The following is a 20,966-nucleotide window of genomic DNA, read 5'->3' on the forward strand; positions in this document are numbered from 1 at the left end:
GGCCAAAACTATAATATTTCAATCATCACAGGGAAAGAGCAGATAGATGCTTCTTGAGCCTACACACTTGAGATGTTTCTGAACTAAAAACTAGTTAGTAATATTCTGTAGTCTTTTAAGCATTCCACCTGTAAACTTTGCTAAAAGAATTCTAGACTTTAGATCTGGTGTCTGCAATCATAGAAGCAAATCTTATCTTTAAGGTTTTGGCTTCTTGACACCAAAAGTGTTGTTTTCTTTTGCTTTCTTCTTTCATAGCATAGATTAGGATCAAAGCTTTTGGCATGCTGCTTCCATCCTCTTTTAGATTTCTTATTTGGTTTCAAAAGCTTTGACCAGGCTTTGGAATTTTGTGGGAAAATCCCATCCCTGATATCTGTAGGAAATTTGGCACGTAGGTCAAATTTCTTATACTGAAAGAGATTTAAAATTCAGAAGAATCTTTACTGAGTAGTAAATACTCCAGTTTTCTGACATATTTCAAATAATCTTTCAGAAGAATTGCACAACAAATTGAAAACTACATTTTTATGCAATTGCCAAATCATTCTATTAACAAAATTGTCATTAATACTATTTTTCATGCACTTTGCATACTTCAGTGTCATGGTTTTGATTTGCCAATTTAAATATACTTATTTTCTGTTGTGAGACAGAACCAGGAGCAGAAGTAAGGCAGGCTTAAAACTTAAGAGGGTATAAAAAGAAATTTATTAACTACACAAAGAGGGAAAAAACCATTCAGAAGAAAATTTTCAGACCACTCCTTCTTTTCCTCTCCTAACCTTCATAACAACAAAACAAACAGAAAAATTACTTTAGCCAGTTCTCAACTTAAACAGTCTTTTTTCAGTTCACTTTCGGTGAGAGAAGCTTTATCTTGTTAGGCTATAGGGATTTTTCCACAAGAAGGAAGAAAACAGTCCTCTTGTGGTTTCATTTTCACGATTTGCATCCACCCAGAACTTGCAATTGTGGCACTCCTCCCAACTCCACAGCCTTTTCAGAGCTGCACATGTGGGGCCATGTTTGATTCATGGGGTATTACTTTTAAGAATTAAATGTTCCACAGCAAAGGTTCTTTTTATTTCTTCTTTTCTCTGTTCATGCTTCATTCTTAGAAAACCGAGATTCCCTTCTTTCCTCAGGACAAAGATTCTCAACACAGGTGCTCTTTGCTCAAATGATCTATCAAATGGAACATCTCCAACTTCCCATGTCTTTCTCCATGGTTTATAGGAATATTTAGTACATCAGTTCATCCTTACAATCTTACAAAAGGACATTTCAGCCATCTTCACAGCATCTCTTCACTCTCCTTCTGTCTAAAAATACTTAGCTCTTGCTTCACTGACTTCAGAATATCTCCTTTTTCCCTTTCACTCTGGGAAGGATTGAAAAGTCTGTAAGTCCTATTTGAGCATTGAAAGAGTTAAGATTTTGAACAGGGAAAAGAAAAAAAAAACAAGGTTACAATACTGGAGCTTTGCCAGGATCTCTGAAACCCGGCCACGCTGAAAAGGGGGGGGGAAAGAAAAGTGGCTGGGATCTTAAATCAGCCTGAGTTTTTCCAGCCACCATCCATGGCCACCCCCTCCTCTCTGCTGGGCCATGCCAGTCCCAGACAGAGGGGCCCGGCCCTGCCCTCTGCCAGGCCTGCAGGCCTGCAGTGGGAGCAGGCTGGGGCCCTGTTACCTGCACTGCCGCCGGAAAGACAAAAAGACTCAGTTCCAGATTACCTCCTTTGAAATGTGTGTTCACGGAGCGAACTAACTTTCTCCAATTGGCTATTAAAGCTGTCCCAACCCCCCACAAAAGAAGCCCCTTTAGAAAGAACTTCTCTCTGAGTTTCTTCTTCCCAAGTTAAACCAGCACATTCAGTCATTGTGATAAATATTACAAAATGACAAATTATTAAAGTAATTAATTTCTGAAAAGTTTGAAATACAGCTAAGTAATATTGGCTATGCCGCTAGGTAATATTCTGTGTAACAGACTTTACAATTAATTCAGTTTACTGATGTACTGTTGAAATAATTTCATTTAAGTCCATGTTCTGTTGTACAACTATAAAAACTAATATATGGAAGAATTATAACCTCTCTTTCTTTTTCCTCAGAAACTTGTGGATTTTTGTCTCTAAGTTTACAGAATTTGATGCCAGAAAGCTACACAAGCTGTATAAACATGCAATCAAAAAACGTCAAGAATCTCAGGTAATACTTTCAGACTCTCTAAATATACAAAAATATATTCTAAGTTTTATAATTGTTATTATAAAGTATCAATTGTTTTCACTCAACACACTTTAAATGTATTTTACTGTTCATAGTAAACTAGTTTGATTTCTTAGGATATTTTGTGAAGAATTCAGATGCAACACTGGGATTTATCAATGACAAATTTGTGCTTGTCTCTTTTAGCAGCATAGTGACCAGAATATTAGCAACAATGTGAATACACATCTAATTAGAAATCCAGGTAAGAATGCTGAAGCATATTATTGTGCTGGATATCTTAAATGATGGTATGTAAAATGAAATAAAACTGTCTCCTAGAACTCCCATACTGATGGATATCATAGGGACAGGCTGACAGCATAACTTCACTAGTTTGCTGATGAAATTTAACTGAGCATGGACTGAATTTGGCACTTAGAGATTTTAGTAGCAAGTTATTTGGCCATTCTCTTAAAGTAAGTAAATTAATTTTTTTAAACCCACACGTTTTTGTATTTAATTTTGAGAAGGGAGAGAGGCCAACTCAACACTTGTAAACTTCTTGGAGGCTCTATACCTGTTTGTAGTAGTTGTAATGTCACCATATCATAATATATTCCCTGAAGTGATGGTTAGCAATCAGTTATATAGGATGGCTTTTACTATTGACAATAATACTGGTTTTCTATGCTCCCACAGTTGTCTTCTTGTAATACTTTTTTTTATATCATGTTATGTAAAACCTAGAGAATGTTATCATGGATTTAAAATTAGTATAATATATTTTAGGAATACCACTTAAAACCTTTCATTAAGAAGGTGTACCTCTAAAACTAGTGTTCTCATTAGGGCTGTCTCCTTAGAGAGGAACTTCCTACCATGCTGTTTCAAATTGCTCTACTAAAGTGTACTGGTTTGTATTAATTTATTTTTTTTGTAAGGAAGGAAAGGAACCAGTTATGGAAATAATTCCCTGTAAGGACCTTGGCAGCTTCCTTTAGACCTGACAAAAACCAATCAGTGGCTGATTTTTAATACCGACACATTGTTACACAAATGAAAAAGTTAGATGCACCTTTGTGAACACACATGAAAAGATGAAAAAACCCTGGGAATCTTTCTTTCCTTTCTGGCCTCAATACAGGTAACAGCCTGGCACAGCCCCTCCATGTGGCCAGGCCCCTTCTTGGGAAGCCCGCCAGGCCCTCTCTCGGCAGATCTGGGTCCTCCTTTGTTGGCTGCTAGGAGGGTCCATGGAGATCTGATGCTCCAACCCAGGAAGCCACCAACCTTCCCAGAGAGAGGGTCTCGCAAGGGACTGACTTCTAGGGGGTCTTCTGGCAGATCTCCTAGCTGCTGGATAAACCTCAGCAAGCATGGGCGGTGGCCACAAGTGATCAGCTCTCAGTGAGATCAACTCAGTGATTTCAGCTCTGCTTGAGAGGCTATCTGTCCTGGGGTACAATGCAAAAATGTGTATTCTATCACCATCTGTTAAAATGTGGGAGGGGTGGTGATCCTTATCTCTGTGGGAGATATCCTCTGCTGATGTGCCATCTGATAAGATCAGGGGGATGGTCATCGTTATCTTTTCACAACCCATCCTTCCTCCAGAAGATATATTCTGTTAATGGGCCATTAAGTCCTATTGTATGACTGATAAGATTACATCATCCCATTGGGAGATGCTCCAGCCAGGGGGAGGAGACACCCCTTTCCTACCTAGATAAAAAACTGGGGTTTGGGACACGAAGGCAGTCCTTTCCACTGGATCCCAGAGGGAAGTTGGGCCATTTCCACATCATCGCTGGATCTTCGGAGGAAAACTGCACCTTCTACAGGAGCACTGCTTCAACTGAATCACATCTGTCATCCAGGAGGACTGCAGCCACCATTTATAGGGACTGCTACCAACACCCTGACTGACAGGTGTCAGGTTGTATTTCTGACTTTGTCGGTGGTTTTTCTTTTATATTATTGCATGTATTTTATTTTTTTCTCTTTTCTCCTATTAAATTCTATTACTGACTTGGAGTCTCGCACTGGTTTTACTTTCAAACCAATACATTTATTGGCGCCCAACATGGGGCACGAAGGGTACTGAGAAAAGTCAGTATTACAATTTTGTATTCACCATGATTGTCAACATGCTTACATGGGTTTTATATCTTGCTCTCTATATTTTTCCGCACATGGGGAACTATCTGCCATCTGTAATGCTCCTGTGTAGACCAGGATATGGTATAAAAATTGCTTTATTGGCCTATTATGTCTACTGCATGATAACCTCTGAGGCAATGAACATAATTCGGAATATATACTCGACTTTGTTTGCTTGTCCTAGTCTAGGTTGCTACATCCGGGGTTTTAACAATCACACCCAGCCCTTGGGGGGAGGGGTAAAGAATGATTTTTTCCAATGTTTCCGGCCTGATTCAGTAATTTTTGGAAATGTTGAGTTCCCGCTGGATGCTAAGGACAGCATAATATTGTTGTTAGTTCTGCTTTGTCTCCTCTACACAGCCTACAACATGCTTAGAAACAAAACACTTCATGGTGTATTGCAGCGTATTCTTGAGGAAGAGGAAAAAAGAAACAAATCAACTTCGTCCACGTCTGCACAGAATGTCACAAAGAGAAGAACTAAACACAAATCAACAGTGTCCATGTCTACGCAGCCTGCCACAGAGGAGAAAAAAGCCAGAAGCGCCATCAGCATCTCCACACAAACCATCACTGCACCAGAACAGCCTAGACCAGTAGCAGTTGCCCCTGTTCAGAAGAAGAAATCAAAGAGCAAATCAGTCCGCATAATGACTGACGAGGGCGTGGCAGGAACTTCGCACCCAGTGGAAGAGACAGAGCCAGAAATCATCACTCGCTCTCTATCCCTGGGTGAGCTGCGTGACCTGTGGAGGGAATTCACCCGCCAGACAAATGAGTCCATCTTGACCTGGCTGCTCCGCATCTGGGACGCTGCAGCCAATGACACCATTCTGGATGGAAGTGAGGCCAGGCAACTGGGATCTCTGTCCCGGGATGTGGTCATTGAGCAGGGGATTGGGAGAACCCAAGAAACTCTCAGCCTCTGGCAGCTGACAAGGGTGAAGGACAGATACCTTTGTAAAGAAGATCTCCAGGTGCACCAAGGAAAATGGAGCATAATAGAACAAGGTATCCGATGCCTGAGGGAATTGGCCGTGCTGGAGATAATTTTCTCAGAAGATGAGAGATTTCCTAAGAGCCCAGACTGTGTCCGGTGCATGTCACAGATGTGGTTGAGATTTGCACGGCCTGGACCAGAGATGTATTCCCGTTACCTGGCAACACTGCAGTGGAGGGAAGGTGAGGACATGGTAGGCGTCTTGGCCAATAAACTAAGAATTTATGAGGACACTGTCACAGCCCCATTTCATACCCATGTCTCATCCGTGGAAACAAGGCTGGTGGAGCAAGTCCGAAGCCTGATTGAAGAGGGCCATCAGAAACTAAAAAAAGAACTTAAGGAAAACAACTACCAGATCTCTCCAGAACCAACAAGAGTTTCTGCCATTAGGAGCCGGCGTTCCTCAGGCAGGGAGAGAGGACACACTCCACGAGGTAACCTCTGGTTTTTCCTTCGGGAGCATGGAGAAGGCATGAGGAAGTGGGATGGAAAACCCACCTCCTCCTTAGCAGCCTGGGTACGTGAGCTGAAAAGAGGGACACCTACCCCAAGAAGCTCATCTAGAGTCAATCCTGCTCCAGTCTCTCGTGTACAGAACTCCAGACAGTATCAGAATGATGATATGACTGATCCTCTTGAAGGGACCTCAAGAACCTATTTACAGGAAGAGAGCAACGTGTACCAAGATCAGGAATAGAGGAGCCCTGCCTCTAGCCAGGTAGAGGAGAGGGATAATCGGATCTATTGGACTGTGTGGATCCGATGGCCTGGCACATCCAACCCACAAAAACATAAGGCTTTGGTTGACACCGGCGCCCAATGTACTCTGATGCCATCAAAGTATGTAGGAGAAGAATCCATCTGTATTTCTGGGTTAACAGGAGGATCCCAGCAGCTGACTGTAGTGGAGGCCGAAGTGAGTTTAACTGGGAACAGGTGGGAGAAACACCCCATCGTGACTGGCCCAGACGCCCCATGCATCCTTGGCATAGACTATCTTAGAAATGGATACTTCAAAGACCCAAAAGGATATCGCTGGGCTTTCGGGATAGCTGCTGTAGAGACAGACAACATTAGAAAACTGAACACCTTGCCTGGTCTTGCAGATGACCCCTCTGCTGTGGGACTACTGAGAGTTGAAGAGCAACAGGTACCAATCACCAGAACAACAGTACACCGTCGGCAATACCGTACTGACAGAGACTCGGTGATTCCCATCCATGAAATGATCCGTAAACTGGAGAGTCAAGGGGTGGTCAGCAAAACCCACTCACCCTTCAACAGCCCCATCTGGCCTGTGCGTAAATCTGAAGGAGAATGGAGATTGACCATAGACTTGTGCATTGAATGAGGTGACTCCACCGCTGAGTGCTGCTGTGCCAGACATGCTGGAACTCCAGTACTAGCTAGAGTCCAAGGCAGCAAAGTGGTACGCCACTATCGATATCACCAATGCATTTTTCTCCATTCCTCTGGCAGCAGAATGCAGGCCTCAGTTTGCTTTCACCTGGAGGGGCATGCAGTACACCTGGAATCATCTGCCCCAGGGGTGGAAGCACAGTCCCACCATCTGTCATGGGCTGATCCAGGCTGCACTGGAAAAGGGTGAAGTCCCCGAACATCTACAGTATATCGATGGGATCATTGTATGGGGCAGCACAGCAGGGGAAGTCTTTGAGAAAGGAGAGAAGATTATCCAGATTCTGCTGAAAGCTGGTTTTGCCATTAAGCGAAGTAAAGTTAAGGGACCGGCTCAGGAAATTCAGTTTCTAGGAGTCAAGTGGCAAGATGGACGTCGTCAGATCCCAACAGAGGTAATTAATAAGATCACAGCTATGTCTCCACCTACCAACAAGAAGGAAACACAAGCTTTCCTAGGTGCCATAGGCTTTTGGAGAATGCACATTCCTGAGTACAGTCAAATTGTGAGCCCTCTCTACCTGGTTACATGCAAGAGGAACGATTTCCACTGGGGCCCTGAGCAGCAGCAAGCCTTTGCCCAGATCAAGCAAGAGATTGCTCATGCAGTAGCCCTTGGCCCAGTCAGGACGGGACCAGATGTGAAGAACGTGCTCTACTCTGCAGCCGGGAACCATGGTCTGTCCTGGAACCTTTGGCAGAAGGTGCCTGGTGAGACTCAGGGTCGACCACTGGGATTCTGGAGCAGAAGCTACAAAGGATCTGAAGCCAACTACACTCCCACAGAGAAGGAGATCTTGGCCGCCTATGAAGGAGTTCAAGCTGCCTCAGAGGTGATTGGCACAGAAACACAACTCCTCCTGGCACCCCGACTACCAGTGCTGGGTTGGATGTTCAAGGGAAAGGTGCCTTCCACACATCACGCCACTGACACCACATGGAGCAAGTGGATTGCTCTCATCACTCAGCGCGCCCGTATTGGGAATCCAAATCGCCCTGGGATTCTGGAAATAATTACAAACTGGCCTGAAGGTGAGACTTTTGGATTGTCTTCTGAAGAAGAAGAGGAGCAAGTGGCACATGCTGACGAAGCCCCACCATATAATGAGCTACCGGAGACTGAAAGACGATATGCCCTCTTCACTGATGGTTCCTGCCGAATTGTAGGCACTAACCGGAAATAGAAAGCTGCAGTATGGAGCCCCACACGACAAGTTGCACAAGCTACCGAGGGACAAGGTGGATCGAGTCAGGTCGCAGAGCTAAAAGCCGTCCAGTTGGTTTTGGATATTGCTGAACGAGAGAAGTGGCCAAGGCTTTATCTCTACACTGACTCATGGATGGTAGCTAATGCTCTGTGGGGATGGCTGGATCGCTGGAAAAAGGCCAACTGGCAGAGCAGAGGGAAACCCATATGGGCAGCTGAGATTTGCCAGGACATTGCTGCCCGAGTAGAGAAATTGACCATAAAGGTTTGACACGTGGATGCACATGTACCCAAAAGCCAGGCTAATGAAGAACATCACAACAACGAGCAGGTGGACCGAGCTGCCAAAGTGAAAGTATCACAGGTGGATCTAGACTGGCAGCACAAGGGAGAATCATTCCTAGCTCGTTGGGCCCATGATGCCTCTGGTCATCAGGGGAGAGATGCAACGTACTGATGGGCCCGTGACCGAGGGGTGGACCTTACCATGGACAGCATCTCACAGGTCATCCACGACTGCGAGACCTGTGCCACAATCAAACAGGCCAAGCGGGTAAAGCCTCTGTGGTACGGTGGACGATGGTCGAAGTACAGGTATGGGTAAGCCTGGCAAATTGATTACATCACCCTTCCCCAAACCCGCCAGGGCAAACGCTACGTACTGACCATGGTGGAAGCAACTACAGGATGGTTAGAGACCTACCCTGTGCCTCATGCCACTGCCCGGAACACCATCTTGGGCCTAGAAAAACAAGTCCTTTGGAGGCATGGTACCCCTGAGAGAATTGAATCAGACAACCGAACCCATTTCAAGAACGGCCTTATCAACACCTGGGCCAGAGAACATGGCATTGAATGGATATATCATATCCCTTACCACGCGCCAGCTGCCGGGAAAGTTGAACGGTCTAATGGACTCCTTAAGACTACTTTGAAAGCACTTGGTGGAGGAACCTTCAGAAATTGGGAAATTAACTTGGCCAAAGCCACCTGGATGGTTAACACCCGAGGGTCCATCAATCGAGCCGGTCCTGCCCACTCTGAACCCCTGCACACAGTGGATGGGGACAAGGTCCCAGTGGTACACATGAAAGGTATTTTAGGAAAGACTGTTTGGATTAATCCCACCACAGGCAAAGGCAAACCAATCCGTGGGATTGTTTTTGCTCAAGGACCTGTTTGCACTTGGTGGGTAATGCAGAAAGATGGGAAAACCCGTTGTGTACCGCAAGGAGACCTAATTTTTAGTGAGAACTGTATGTAAGGTTTCATTTTGTATTATATATCTGTAAGAGGGTATTGGTTTGGGTATGATGTAGATGGTAATAGAATAAGGGGTGGATTATGTCCTGGGGTACAATGCAAAAATGTGTATTCTATCACCATCTGTTAAAATGTGGGAGGGGTGGTGATCCTTATCTCTGTGGGAGATATCCTCTGCTGATGTGCCATCTGATAAGATCAGGGGGATGATCATCGTTGTCTATTCACAACCCATCCTTCCTCCAGAAGATATATTCTGTTAATGGGCCATTAAGTCCTATTGTGTGACTGATAAGATTACATCATCCCATTGGGAGATGTCCCAGCCAGGGGCGGGAGCCAAGCCTTTCCTATCTAGATAAAAAACTGGGGTTTGGGACAGGAAGGCAGTCCTTTCCACTGGATCGCAGAGGGAAGTTGGATCATTTCCACATCATCGCTGGATCTTCGGAGGAAAACTGCACCTTCTACAGGAGCACTGCTTCAACTGAATCACATCTGTCATCCAGGAGGACTGCAGCCACCATTTATAGGGACTGCTACCAACACCCTGACTGACAGGGTGTCAGGTTGTATTTCTGACTTTGTCGGTGGTTTTTCTTTTATATTATTGCATGTATTTTATTTTTTTCTCTTTTCTCCTATTAAATTCTATTACTGACTTGGAGTCTCGCACTGGTTTTACTTTCAAACCAATACACTATCCCAGGCCAACTCAGGGACAGAGAGACAGAAGTGTCATATAGCAATTCCACAGAGATTCCTTTATTATCCAGCAGCTCTGTGAAGGAGGCCAGGGACGACAGCTCCCCAGGAGAACTAGGGGAAAAACTGGGGGTTTTATGGGGGAAAGCAAGGATGGTACCAAGGGGGAAAGACCAATGGGTTACAAAGGATTAACATGGGTACTAGGGCAGGGTGGGATCACTGAAGCCTTTGGGGATAGCTCACCATGATAAGAAAAGATGTGCCAATCTAAGGAGCATCCTTCCAGGAGCTAATCACAGCCCATTCAAGGGACATCCCATTCAAGGGACATCCCTCCAGGGCAAGGCTGCGGGCGAAGCCATGGTAGGCCCATCAGCCTCCACACCCTTTCCCCCAGCACAGCCAAACCGGGCCTCAGCTCAGCTGAAATGCTGCTACTGCTAAGTTTCACCAGAAACTGCCAGTCACGGGGAGGGGCAGCCTTTGACCTGTGGATGCTGCCACTGTGTTCTAGCCTGGCTGCTAAGATCCTAGCTTCCCCCCAGCACAGCTGCTGAAGAATTCTCCGTCGTAAACAGTTCTGGCCATGACCAGGCAAGGATCACATGACCATCTGTAGCCCTTGGGCAAGTTATTAACTCTTTCACTGCACAGATGAGACTTGCAGATCTTCCATCCTCTCTCGAGTGAAAGAAAACGATAGAGTGAAGAGAAATGCAAAGAAATAACATGGAGACATCGAGGTCAGACAAGAAGGAAGAGACAGGTCCCAGATGGGAGGGGATGAGGAGATGTCTTGGGCTGAAATCCTCTTGTAAGGCTATGGAGAAGATATGATTGATACATCAGACTCTTTTTCCCTGTAACTCATTGAAAAAGTATGGGGTGGTTGAAGCATTCAAATTGTAGATATGAACAAAGGCATCTATGCTAAAGCAAGCAGATGTCGAAGTAGCTGTGATCCCATGAGAAGCTTGAACAGAGAGAGAGTGATGAAGACCCTTTGCCCCCAGGGAAAGAAGAAGAAGACCTCTGTTCCCAGAGATTAAGATGTTCTCAGAAATAGATAAAGAGAACCTTTGCTTCTGAACAACTCATCCTTAAAGTGTACCCCATAAGTTTATATGGCACTCAAAAACAGTTGTGGAAAAACTGTAAGTCGAGGGGATGGACTTTTGCACTGTGATCAGATTTCCATTCTCCCGGGCTGCTGATTGCTGTGACATTGAAGCCACAAGAGAACTGTTTTCTTGTAGAGAAGTCACCATAGACTGACAAGAAAGACTCCTCTCCCTAAGTAATTTAGAGAAAGACTATTTTTAGACATGGTAAACTGACATTTGTTTCTGTCTGTCATGAGTGTGAAAGAAAAGAGGGTGTAGGGAGGAGAAGTGTTCTGAAGGTTTTATTCTGATTCTTACTTTTTCTTTTAGTTTCTGTTAATAAAGTTTTTCTTTATACCTTTTCAAGTTTGAGCCTGCTTTGCCTTCCCACCTAACCCAGGAAATGAGTAAATAATTCTGGTGGATATACTGGCAATTTGGCCAGCACTAAACTCACCACATAAATTGGTGCATTGGCGGGAAAATTGGTGACTCAAAACCACTACACTAAAATTGGTGTTTCTGCCCAGGATCAAACTGAAACCGCCACATAAAGGCACCTGGTTTCTACTCCCTGCTCAATTAGACCACACTAATCTTCTCCATTCAGTCTGTAACGTTGAAAAATTTAGTTTCTCAGTCCTACATATCTACATTTCTAGCTTGCTTTCCTTCTATTTACTTCTGAGGTCTCTCTCAGTTTGCTCACATTACTGCATTTATCTTTAAATTATTTAGATATTTTTTCTGTCAAACTATAATGCCACTTTCACATTGCTTTAAATCTGACAGATGGAAGTGCTGTCTGAATGGGTGAAGAAAAGAATTTATACTGTATGAGGCTTCCTTATAACCTCTGCTTTATTAAACAGATGTTGAAAGACTGAAGGAGAATACAAACCATGATGACAGTAGCAGGGACAGTTCTTCTGATAGACATTTGTCACAGTACTATGATCATCATAAGGACAAGCATCAGGAAGATGCTTATAATAAAAATGACTCGTGGAAAAGGTCCTATCCAGCCTTCAGCAATGGAAAAGACCACAGAGACTGGGATCACTATAAACAAGACAGCAGGTAAATTGCTCTGTTAAAAATTCCTTGCCTGATTTTTCAGTATGCTTGTAATAAACACCAATGAATCTTTTCTAAGTAATGCAAAAATTGCAAAGACATTTCTCTTATGTAGTTCTGTTGAATTGACATAATTGTAGTCCTTACTATGTGTTCAGTAATAAGTACATTTTTTCAGATACTATAGTGATGGTAAACGTAGAAAGCTGGATGACCACAGGAGCAGAGATAACAGGTCAAATCTGGAAGGAAGTTTAAAAGACAGTCGGCCTCATTCAAATCACCGTTCCCATTCAGACAACAGGATACATTCAGATCACCGTTCCACTTCAGAGTATATTCATCATAAATCTTCCAGAGATTATAGGTACCACTCAGACTGGCAAATAGACCACAGAGCTTCTGGTAGTGGCCCAAAGTCACCATTAGATCAGAGGTCTCCTTATGGGTCAAGATCTCCTATAGGACACAGATCTCCATTTGAACACTCATCAGATCACAAAAGTACACCTGAACATACATGGAGTAGCCGGAAAACATAACAAAGACTGACATTTTCTGGACCATCTTTTAGCCATATACAGTAAACTAACACAGTAATTGCCTTATGTGACTTGAAAGATATGGACTGGATATTGTTAGTTACAGTATTGTTACTTCTTTCCAGGATGCAAGGTCTATTATCCCAACAATAGAAAAATATTTTTGTATTTAAAATTTCTGCTGCACTGTGCTGCAAATGTTGTGGCAAGTGGTTTTTTTTGTTTTTGTTCCCTCTTTAAAAAATTGAAAATGTTTACTTTTACAGGGACCTCAACACTGCCCCATTCAGATTGAATCTCATAAAACTGGTTTTAGGGTGAACACAGTTTAAATTATATTTGCAAATGAGTTTTTAAACACAGACCTGTGATCACGTTTCAGGGAAAAATGAGGAGGGAGTTTTTTTGTTTTCTTAGTAAAGAATTCTCAAGGACATTTGTTCACTTTTCAAAACTATTTATTTGCATTGTATACTGCTATCACCTTGCCGCTTTGCATCACAAGCTTGAATATTTAAGTTCTGTACCCATAACTGTAAAATAGCTAGGATTTCTCCTGTTTGTGGTCAGTTGTAATAATGCCTTTTTTCAAAATAAAAGAAATCACTGAAAATTATTGCAAACTAATTAAATGAGATTTTTTTTTTTGCTTGTTCCTTTCCCTACATACTCAGTCCTTCTTGTCACAGACTCAATATACTAACACTTTTTAATAAAATATTTTTATGAAATCACTGTTCAGAATGCAAAAATGGGGACAGGAACCTTTTTATTCCATTTAGTGCCCCTTTTTTATTGGATGCTTCAGATACATGTTTTGGTTTTGTTTTTCTATTAAACTGACAATATTGTGATTTGATGTAATGAAATGGGAAATATTCAGTTAAACTGTGGTCTGGAAAGTTTTTCAGTCCATAGGTTTTAAAGAAGATGTGTTCTATATCTGAACACTTTTGAATCCAAATCAGACAAAATTTATTGGAAATTTATTGTTTTCCCTCTTGAAATGGGCAATAATGTCAAATGTGCTATGCAGCCAGTTAATATTTTAGATTTGAATGACTTTCTATTACATGAATTATTGCAATACACACTGATTGTATATAGATAACTTCTGTTTGACAAATTAAATTTAAAATGAAATGTGAGCTCTTGTTTTCTGCTGGTGTTTTTCTACAGCATACATCTTTCTCATGTAGCCATAAAAATATTCAACTCTTAAGTACTAAATACACAACATAATTAGGGAAGATAAATGTCTACCCTGGCATCATGTGGTTGGAGCTAATACATTGTTCCAGTTTTTCATCTTGCAATGTGTTGATGTCTTGGTTTAAGACAATTTAAGGGGTAGATACTCCAAAATGAGTTACCTTCCCTTTTAGTTTTAACCACTCCCCTTTCACCAATAAGGAGAGACGAAGGCGAGAAGATATAAGTGAAAAAATGACAGTTTACTAAAAAACAAAACAGGCAAAAATAACAATAATAATCACTATATACAAAGGTGCTGAATCTTGTGGACTCCCCAGGAACAAAGAAAACAAAATGGTGGAGAAACCCCTCCCCCAAGATGGTGCCTTCTGTAGACAACGTCATGGTCTGAGTTAAAGGCAGAAATGGTGGACAATACCCTCCCCCAATCACATGTGAAGAGAGAGAAAAAATAGAGAAAAACAGCACAACTGAACCTCCACAATAGCAAAAACTACCTCTTCCCCCAAACAACTACCAGGGAACAAGGACAAAATTTTAAAAAACCCTAGACTCCAAAAAACAGCCAAATACTCCTCTTATCTCTCTGAGAGTGGCAGCTCTGTTGACTAAGGCAGCCAAAAACTCTGGCAGCTGGAACTGGGTTAGCAGCTGGAACTTGTGGAGGGACTATGTCTTCTCCTCAGTAAAAGCAGCAGGCAGCCAGCTAGAATAACTTGGACTTCGTATCCTGCTGATTCAACCAGGCACTGCTGGTGGGCTGGGGCAACCATATGGAGCAGGGGCTGTTCTGTTTTTCTTGGTGTGGCACCACGACTGACTGTCCTGGGTGGCAGCAGCATAAAGGGGGGAAAAAAGGTCCAAAGACCTGCCTCAGCTTTCCTGGTGAGAACAAAAGAGAAAGGGCAAGAGAGCTTCTGCCTGAGTGTCCCTGACCGTAAAAGGACCCCAGCACCTACCAAACTCCATGGTTCTGTTTCTGGACACCAGGTCTTGAAGACAGAGGAACAATTTTGGCATATGACATCGCACAGATAGATATGGAATGCAATAACATTTTGGGTTACCCAGGACAGTTGAGCATTTTTTTCCAATTAACCAGGGTTGCACAAAAGCATTAAAATTGAACCAAAACCTGTTCAGAGTACCTGTTTGTTATAATCTCACTATAGGCACAGCTGCTGCACATTCTAAGTTAATATTATTTAGCCAAGTACATTTAAGCTAATTTAATGTAGGCTGCAATTCAGACAATGCTTCTTCATTTATTAGCTGTCATTTTCCTAGGGTTCAGAGGGTTTTGAACTCTGCTTTTGAGCTTAATTGCTGAAGCAATGTTTAGCTAGTGGTGGCTAGTACGGTTATTCATGTGTGCTATGCATCTTCTAGTGGTGAAAATCTAGTAGTTGGACCATCCCCATCCACTGCCTAGTTCTTCCAGTTTGGGTAGTGAGCTGGAATATTGAATCCACTCTGTCACATGAATAGAACAGTCCCACTAAGTCTATTTTCCTATCAGTATAGCTAGACAGAACATAGTTGGTGTCTTTGGTTAGAATCTTCGCTAATTAGGATATTTAGGTTGTGTTAACTTTGATTATGTTATAGCTGTTTAAGACTTAACTGAATGCAGAGGAGAATGAAGTTTGATGGCAGAGGTGTTCTCCATGACTTATCAAAGTGACTGTAATGGATTCTCCTAATTAGTAATATAGGCACCATATCCTCTGCAAATAAACCATTTATCATTCATTTTCCATGCATGCAAATGTGGTGTCTCGACCTTGGCTGGATACCAGGTTGTCACAGTGCAAGCTGGCTTGTACTGGGCAGTTAATCCGACCACTGATAAGAGAAGCTACCTGGCCTAATAGGCCCCCAGAGAACAGAGATAGGACAGAACTGGAGACAGACAAGGATGTGATCCAATGAGTTCCAGCCTAAGCTGCAGAGAGCTATTGGTCAGAGAGCTGAGCAGCCTGAACTTGGAACAAATCACAGGCGCTTACCCAGGAACATTAAAAGGGGTATATAAGGTGAAGTCAGGAGGAAATAAAAGCTTTTTGTCACATGGATTACAGAGTGTAGTGTCTTCTGTCTCGGGCACTACGCCAGTCAACATATCACCTGGTGAACTGCGACGTGATCTGACATAGCCATACCGCTGTGAGCAGGGGAGACAGGGAAGTCCGAGAGATGGGAAGAAACTTTAGCCAAAGAGCTGAAAAAAAAACATGGGAAGCATCTTTTCTGCAAACACACACCCGGCAATAGAGGTATGGAAAGAGTTTTTGGACGGATGGGAAATTGAATATGAAGAAAAATCACTCTTTGATTTAATACTATGGACAAAAGAAAAGGGGGTATAGCTGACTGCAGAAACTGCACTAGATATAGACTATTGGACTGAAATTGGAGAAGAAATGCTAAATGCTGCTTTTAAAAAAGGATAAAAATGCAATTAAAGCTTTAAAACCTTGGAAAATTATCTTAAAGTTGATAAAAGAGATAAAAGCCCATTTATTTAGTGACAACATAGAAGAAAATATACTTACTCCATGCAGACAGATTTTACTGACTGGCAAATCCTTGGTAGCTGGCTCAGAGACCCCTAATCCACCCCAAACCACTGTGGGGAAACTCGAGGAAAACCCCCAAGATAGCGGCGACCTCGTGGTCACGGGTGGGAGAAGACAAACTCAGTCTGGCTCATGGGGTGCAGCTCCGCCCCTAGCCCAGCCCTGGTGGGACATGCCTCCTGCTCCGACCATGCCTTGGTGGGTGGTTCCCGCAGTCTCGGTCCAGCCTCAGACAGGCGGGGTCCTGACCCAGGGACAGCCCCGAGCAGCCTTGCCTCCAGGAGGAGGGGTTTCGGCCCCAGCCCAGCCTTTGTAGGGCGTGTCTTCACCTGGGCAAGAGGACCTGACACGGCCCCGAGTCGTCATGGAAACCCCTGCCGACCCCCAAGAAGAGGACTGCCGTGATGACATCATACAACAAACCCGGAAGTGCATTGGAGCCGAGAGATACCAACGTCAATGCCCCGAGAACAGCTCCAGAATCGAGCTTCAGCCCTGATCCTGTGACCACAGCACCCACAGATTCTTCACATCAGAGGCGGGGCATAGAACAGCTCCAAGAAGTCACTGCACAGAGGAACAGCCAGAGCACCCAAAAAAAGAACACAAGCTGCGCCCCAGCTACCAGTCTCCAAACAGCAGGTTCAGACCCACTGATGCTCCAAACAGAAGCTATCCCAATTAAAGACCCAGTAACCTTCTAGTCAGAGGTAAAACAAAAGGCAATAGAGTGTGGGGATATAGAAACAGCTGCATTGATTTCTGTGCCAGCTTTCCCAGTTAGTAATGGGACAACACCTAACCAATATCTACCCTTTAATTGGCAAATCCTTTTAGAGCTACACCAAATAGCTACCAAACACGGGTTAGGATCCACCGCGGTTGCAAAATTGCTTCAATTTATAACTTCTAGTGAACTAACCCCTTATGATATAAAGCAAATTGCGAAATTACTCTGTACTCCACTACAATACATGATATTTGAGTCAACCTGGAAAATATATGCAGAGGAGTAAGAGTTACAAAACTCAAGATTATCACAACAAGATCTGTGCTTTGGGGTGGGGGTTCCTCAACTAATGGGAGTGCATCCCATGGAGGATTCTCAAATCCAAGCACACTTAAATTCTGTAATATTAAACCAGGCAAAAGAATTAGGGATGAGAGCCCTAAATAAGGTTACAAAAATGTCTGTGCCAACCCAAAGATATAGAAACATAAAACAAAGCCCAAATGAACTATATATACAGTTCATAGAACGATTGCAAGATACCATAGAAAAGGAAGTAGATAATAATGATGCAAAAAATCTAGTATTGTTACAATTAGCACAAGATAATGCAAATGAGGACTGTAGAAAACTCATAAATGCATTGCCCAAAGAAAAATCCATCCTTAGAAGAAATAATTAATGCATGTGCTAAGGTTGGAACTGCATCACATAACATGGACATGTTAGTTAATTCTATTGCAGCTGCAGTAAGGCTGAGAGCACATCGCTTCAATCAGAGACAACAAAGCCACCGGAAGGCAAGCTGTCCCAAGAGACCTGCCTTACAAAAGAAGGCTCGAGGACAAAGTAACATCAACTCACCCTGTAATCGAGGTGGAAAAACCAGAACAGTAAAAATGAAAATTAGAAAACTTAACCACACCAACCGAGGCAATGCAAACAGCAATGTTCACCTTCAGCAGAGCTCAATAACTACGTCATCCACTTCTAACTTGACTTTGACAAAGCCTGCATATCTTGCAAGTTTTACTAAGTTAATATTTGCCTTGCTAACCTGTTTTCTTACAGTTGCTAAAGGAGTATTTTGTCAGAGTTGCAAATATAGTCTACAAATTTTTAAGTGTGCATTGAAGACTACAGTAGAATGTTTGCTAACTTTATTCATATACGTTGCAATAGCATCATAATCAGCTATCCTGAGAATTTTAAAAATCTTGCTTACTCTAAGTTCAACAAAACAGATCTCTAAGAATTAGTTTAGTAAAAGATATTTCATTGGCAAATCACAGTTGCAAAGATTTCTAAAGTACCTACCTCTTGTCACTTCAGTTTACAATGTTTAAAATTTATTAAATGTTTGTTTTAAAAATATAATAAAAAATTTTTCCTAGTCTAAAGTCTCAACTCTGGCCATGTTGAGATTTTAACTAAGCAAAAGGAAATATTTATCATCAAAGCCTTCTCAGTCTATTTCAATTGTGGCCAAATTGGAATTTGACTGAAAAGGAGAGAAAATTATAAAATCCAGATATTTCTGAGTTTAAAATGAAAAGAAATCATTTTGACTATCTAATCTAGCTTTGCAAAAGCTAAAACTCTTTCCTTTGGGATAAACGTGAAGAATCTTATCCGTAGAAGATTCTCCTAAGTTATCATTTAAAGGAAAACTCTTCAACAGTATTAAACACTAAAATTGGATTGTAACATATCAGTAATTATAATTCTCACCACATAAAAATAATTGAAAGGTGTATGTTTTGTTTCTTGTTCTAAATTCTAAAAACAAAAAAAGGGGGAGAAAGGATAGATAGAAATGTGTGTTTTTAATTGAAACAGTTTTGTGTTAAATAGTGTATTGTTTTTTAAATAAAACAAAGAAAGGGGAGAAAGGAATAAAGGAAATATGTATGTTCTTCTTTTAAATGCTTTTAAGTTAAATGGTTTCTTGTTTTTAAAAAAATGTTAATGATTTAGAACTAAGTGCTGCTTGTTTAATGTTGAATTGTAACATTGTAGTTATTAAGCATTGAGCCTGTAGCATGTCAAGCTAAAAATTATGTTAACAGTTTTCTAAATAAAAACACCACAACTACAATGATACATCAAGCACATCAATAATTTGGAATACTAAGCTTATAAAATTCAATAACAAAAATTTAAATTTTAAGGAATTGTGGCAGTAAATATTGCAACTTTTCTAAAAGATGCAATTTGAAACCCAGCCAGCCTGTTAAGCAGGCAAAGTACCTGAGTGAAAATCCCAGTTCATCTATTAGACCTTAAGAGCTCATGTATCATTGGTTGAAAAAGTAAATGACAGAAATTTTACCTACCTCACAAAGTTATAAGAGACTGAAACAACAGTTGTTTGTTTACAAAATATTTTACTGTTTACAAATTGTTTTGTTATGTTGGAATTTTTCACAGTTCTAAAACTGAATGTTATATTAAGTTATAATTTTAAAAGAAGAAGTTTAAAGGTTTATGGTTAAAGAGTTAAGTTATATTTCTGTGTTAAGCAGTTAAATTGTTATATGTGAAATCAAAAGGTGCTAAATTTACCTGACTGCTCCTGAACATAAGCACTGCAGCTTCTGGTATGTGGAACTCATCACTATCCAAAAAAGCCAAAGTTATTAAGCTAAGTGAAAACCCCATTCCAATTGAATTTATGCTTTCAATGTCATCTTGCAGGCAAAAAGGGCCCTTGCAGGTAAGATTACAGAGAATAAGCTGAACACTTGTGGTTTAAAAATTTTCTTCAAATTAATAAAAAAGAAATGGGGAATTGTCACAGTGCAAGCTGGCTTGTACTGGGCAGTTAATCCGACCACTGATAAGAGAAGCTACCTGGCCTAATAAGACAGGCCCCCAGAGAACAGAGATAGGACAGAATTGGAGACAGACAAGGATGTGATCCAATGAGTTCCAGCTCAAGCTGCAGAGAGCTATTGGTCAGAGAGCTGAGCAGCCTGAACTTGGAACGAATCACAGGCGCTTACCCAGGAACATTAAAAGGGGTATATAAGGTGAAGTCAGGAGGAAATAAAAGCTTTTTGTCACATGGATTACAGAGTGTAGTGTCTTCTGTCTCAGGCCCTACGCCAGTCAACGTAACACCAGGTGCCCACTAAAGTCAGCCTATCACTCCCCTCCTCAAGTGGACACGGGAGAGAAAATACAACAAAAGGCTCACGGGCTGAGATAAGGACAGGAAGAGATCACTCACCGATTACTGTTATGGGCAAAACAGACAACTCGGGGAAATTAATTGAATTTATTACCAAACCTTAAAAACACTGTCCCCCCATCCCTCTACTCTTCCTGGCCTTAGCTTTAGTCCTGATTCTCTCCCTCCTTCCCCTAGGCGCTGGAAAATGGGTGTCGTGGTCAGTTCATCACATGTTGCCTCTGCTGCTCCTTCCTCCACAGAGGACAGACTCCTCACACTCTTCCTTTGCTCTGGCATAGGGTCCCTCCCATTGGAGACAGTCCTCCATGGACTTCTCCAACGTGAGTCCTTCCCACAGACTGCAGTTCTTCATGAACTGCTCCAGTGTGGATCCCTTCTATGGGGTGCAGTCCTTCAGGCACAAACTGCTCCAGCGTGAGTCTGCCATGGGGTCACAAGTCCTGCCAGCAAACCTGCTCCATATGGGCATGATGGCCTAGGTTGATAAGCAAAAGGTTCAGGGTGATGTGGACAAAACACACCTTGACACCAATAAAACAGGG

General features: G+C 42.2%; 1 protein-coding gene across 9 annotated transcripts in view; it reads left to right on the forward strand.

The window, feature by feature from the left end:
* The window catches only part of LOC148220354 (ATP-dependent chromatin remodeler CHD1-like), a 98,544-nt gene extending 84,692 nt beyond the window's left edge, over window positions 1–13,852 (forward strand). For 5 of the 9 annotated variants that reach the window (XM_088155459.1, XM_088155458.1, XM_088155454.1 and 2 more), the window contains 4 exons: window positions 2,120–2,216; window positions 2,424–2,481; window positions 11,958–12,165; window positions 12,341–13,852. In XM_088155459.1, coding sequence (XP_088011585.1) covers window positions 2,120–2,216; window positions 2,424–2,481; window positions 11,958–12,165; window positions 12,341–12,704 — 727 coding nt within the window. In that variant the 3' untranslated portion in view covers window positions 12,705–13,852. Of the gene's footprint in view, window positions 1–2,119; window positions 2,217–2,423; window positions 2,482–3,363; window positions 9,937–11,957; window positions 12,166–12,340 lie in introns of those variants that run through there. The other 4 variants (XM_088155456.1, XM_088155455.1, XM_088155462.1 and 1 more) reach the window with 4 other exon arrangements.
* Window positions 13,853–20,966: the final 7,114 nt, after the last annotated feature.

Source organism: Sturnus vulgaris, chromosome W (assembly GCF_052056855.1).
Source record: "Sturnus vulgaris isolate bStuVul1 chromosome W, bStuVul1.hap1, whole genome shotgun sequence".
In the NCBI taxonomy this organism is placed as follows: Eukaryota; Metazoa; Chordata; class Aves; order Passeriformes; family Sturnidae; genus Sturnus; species Sturnus vulgaris.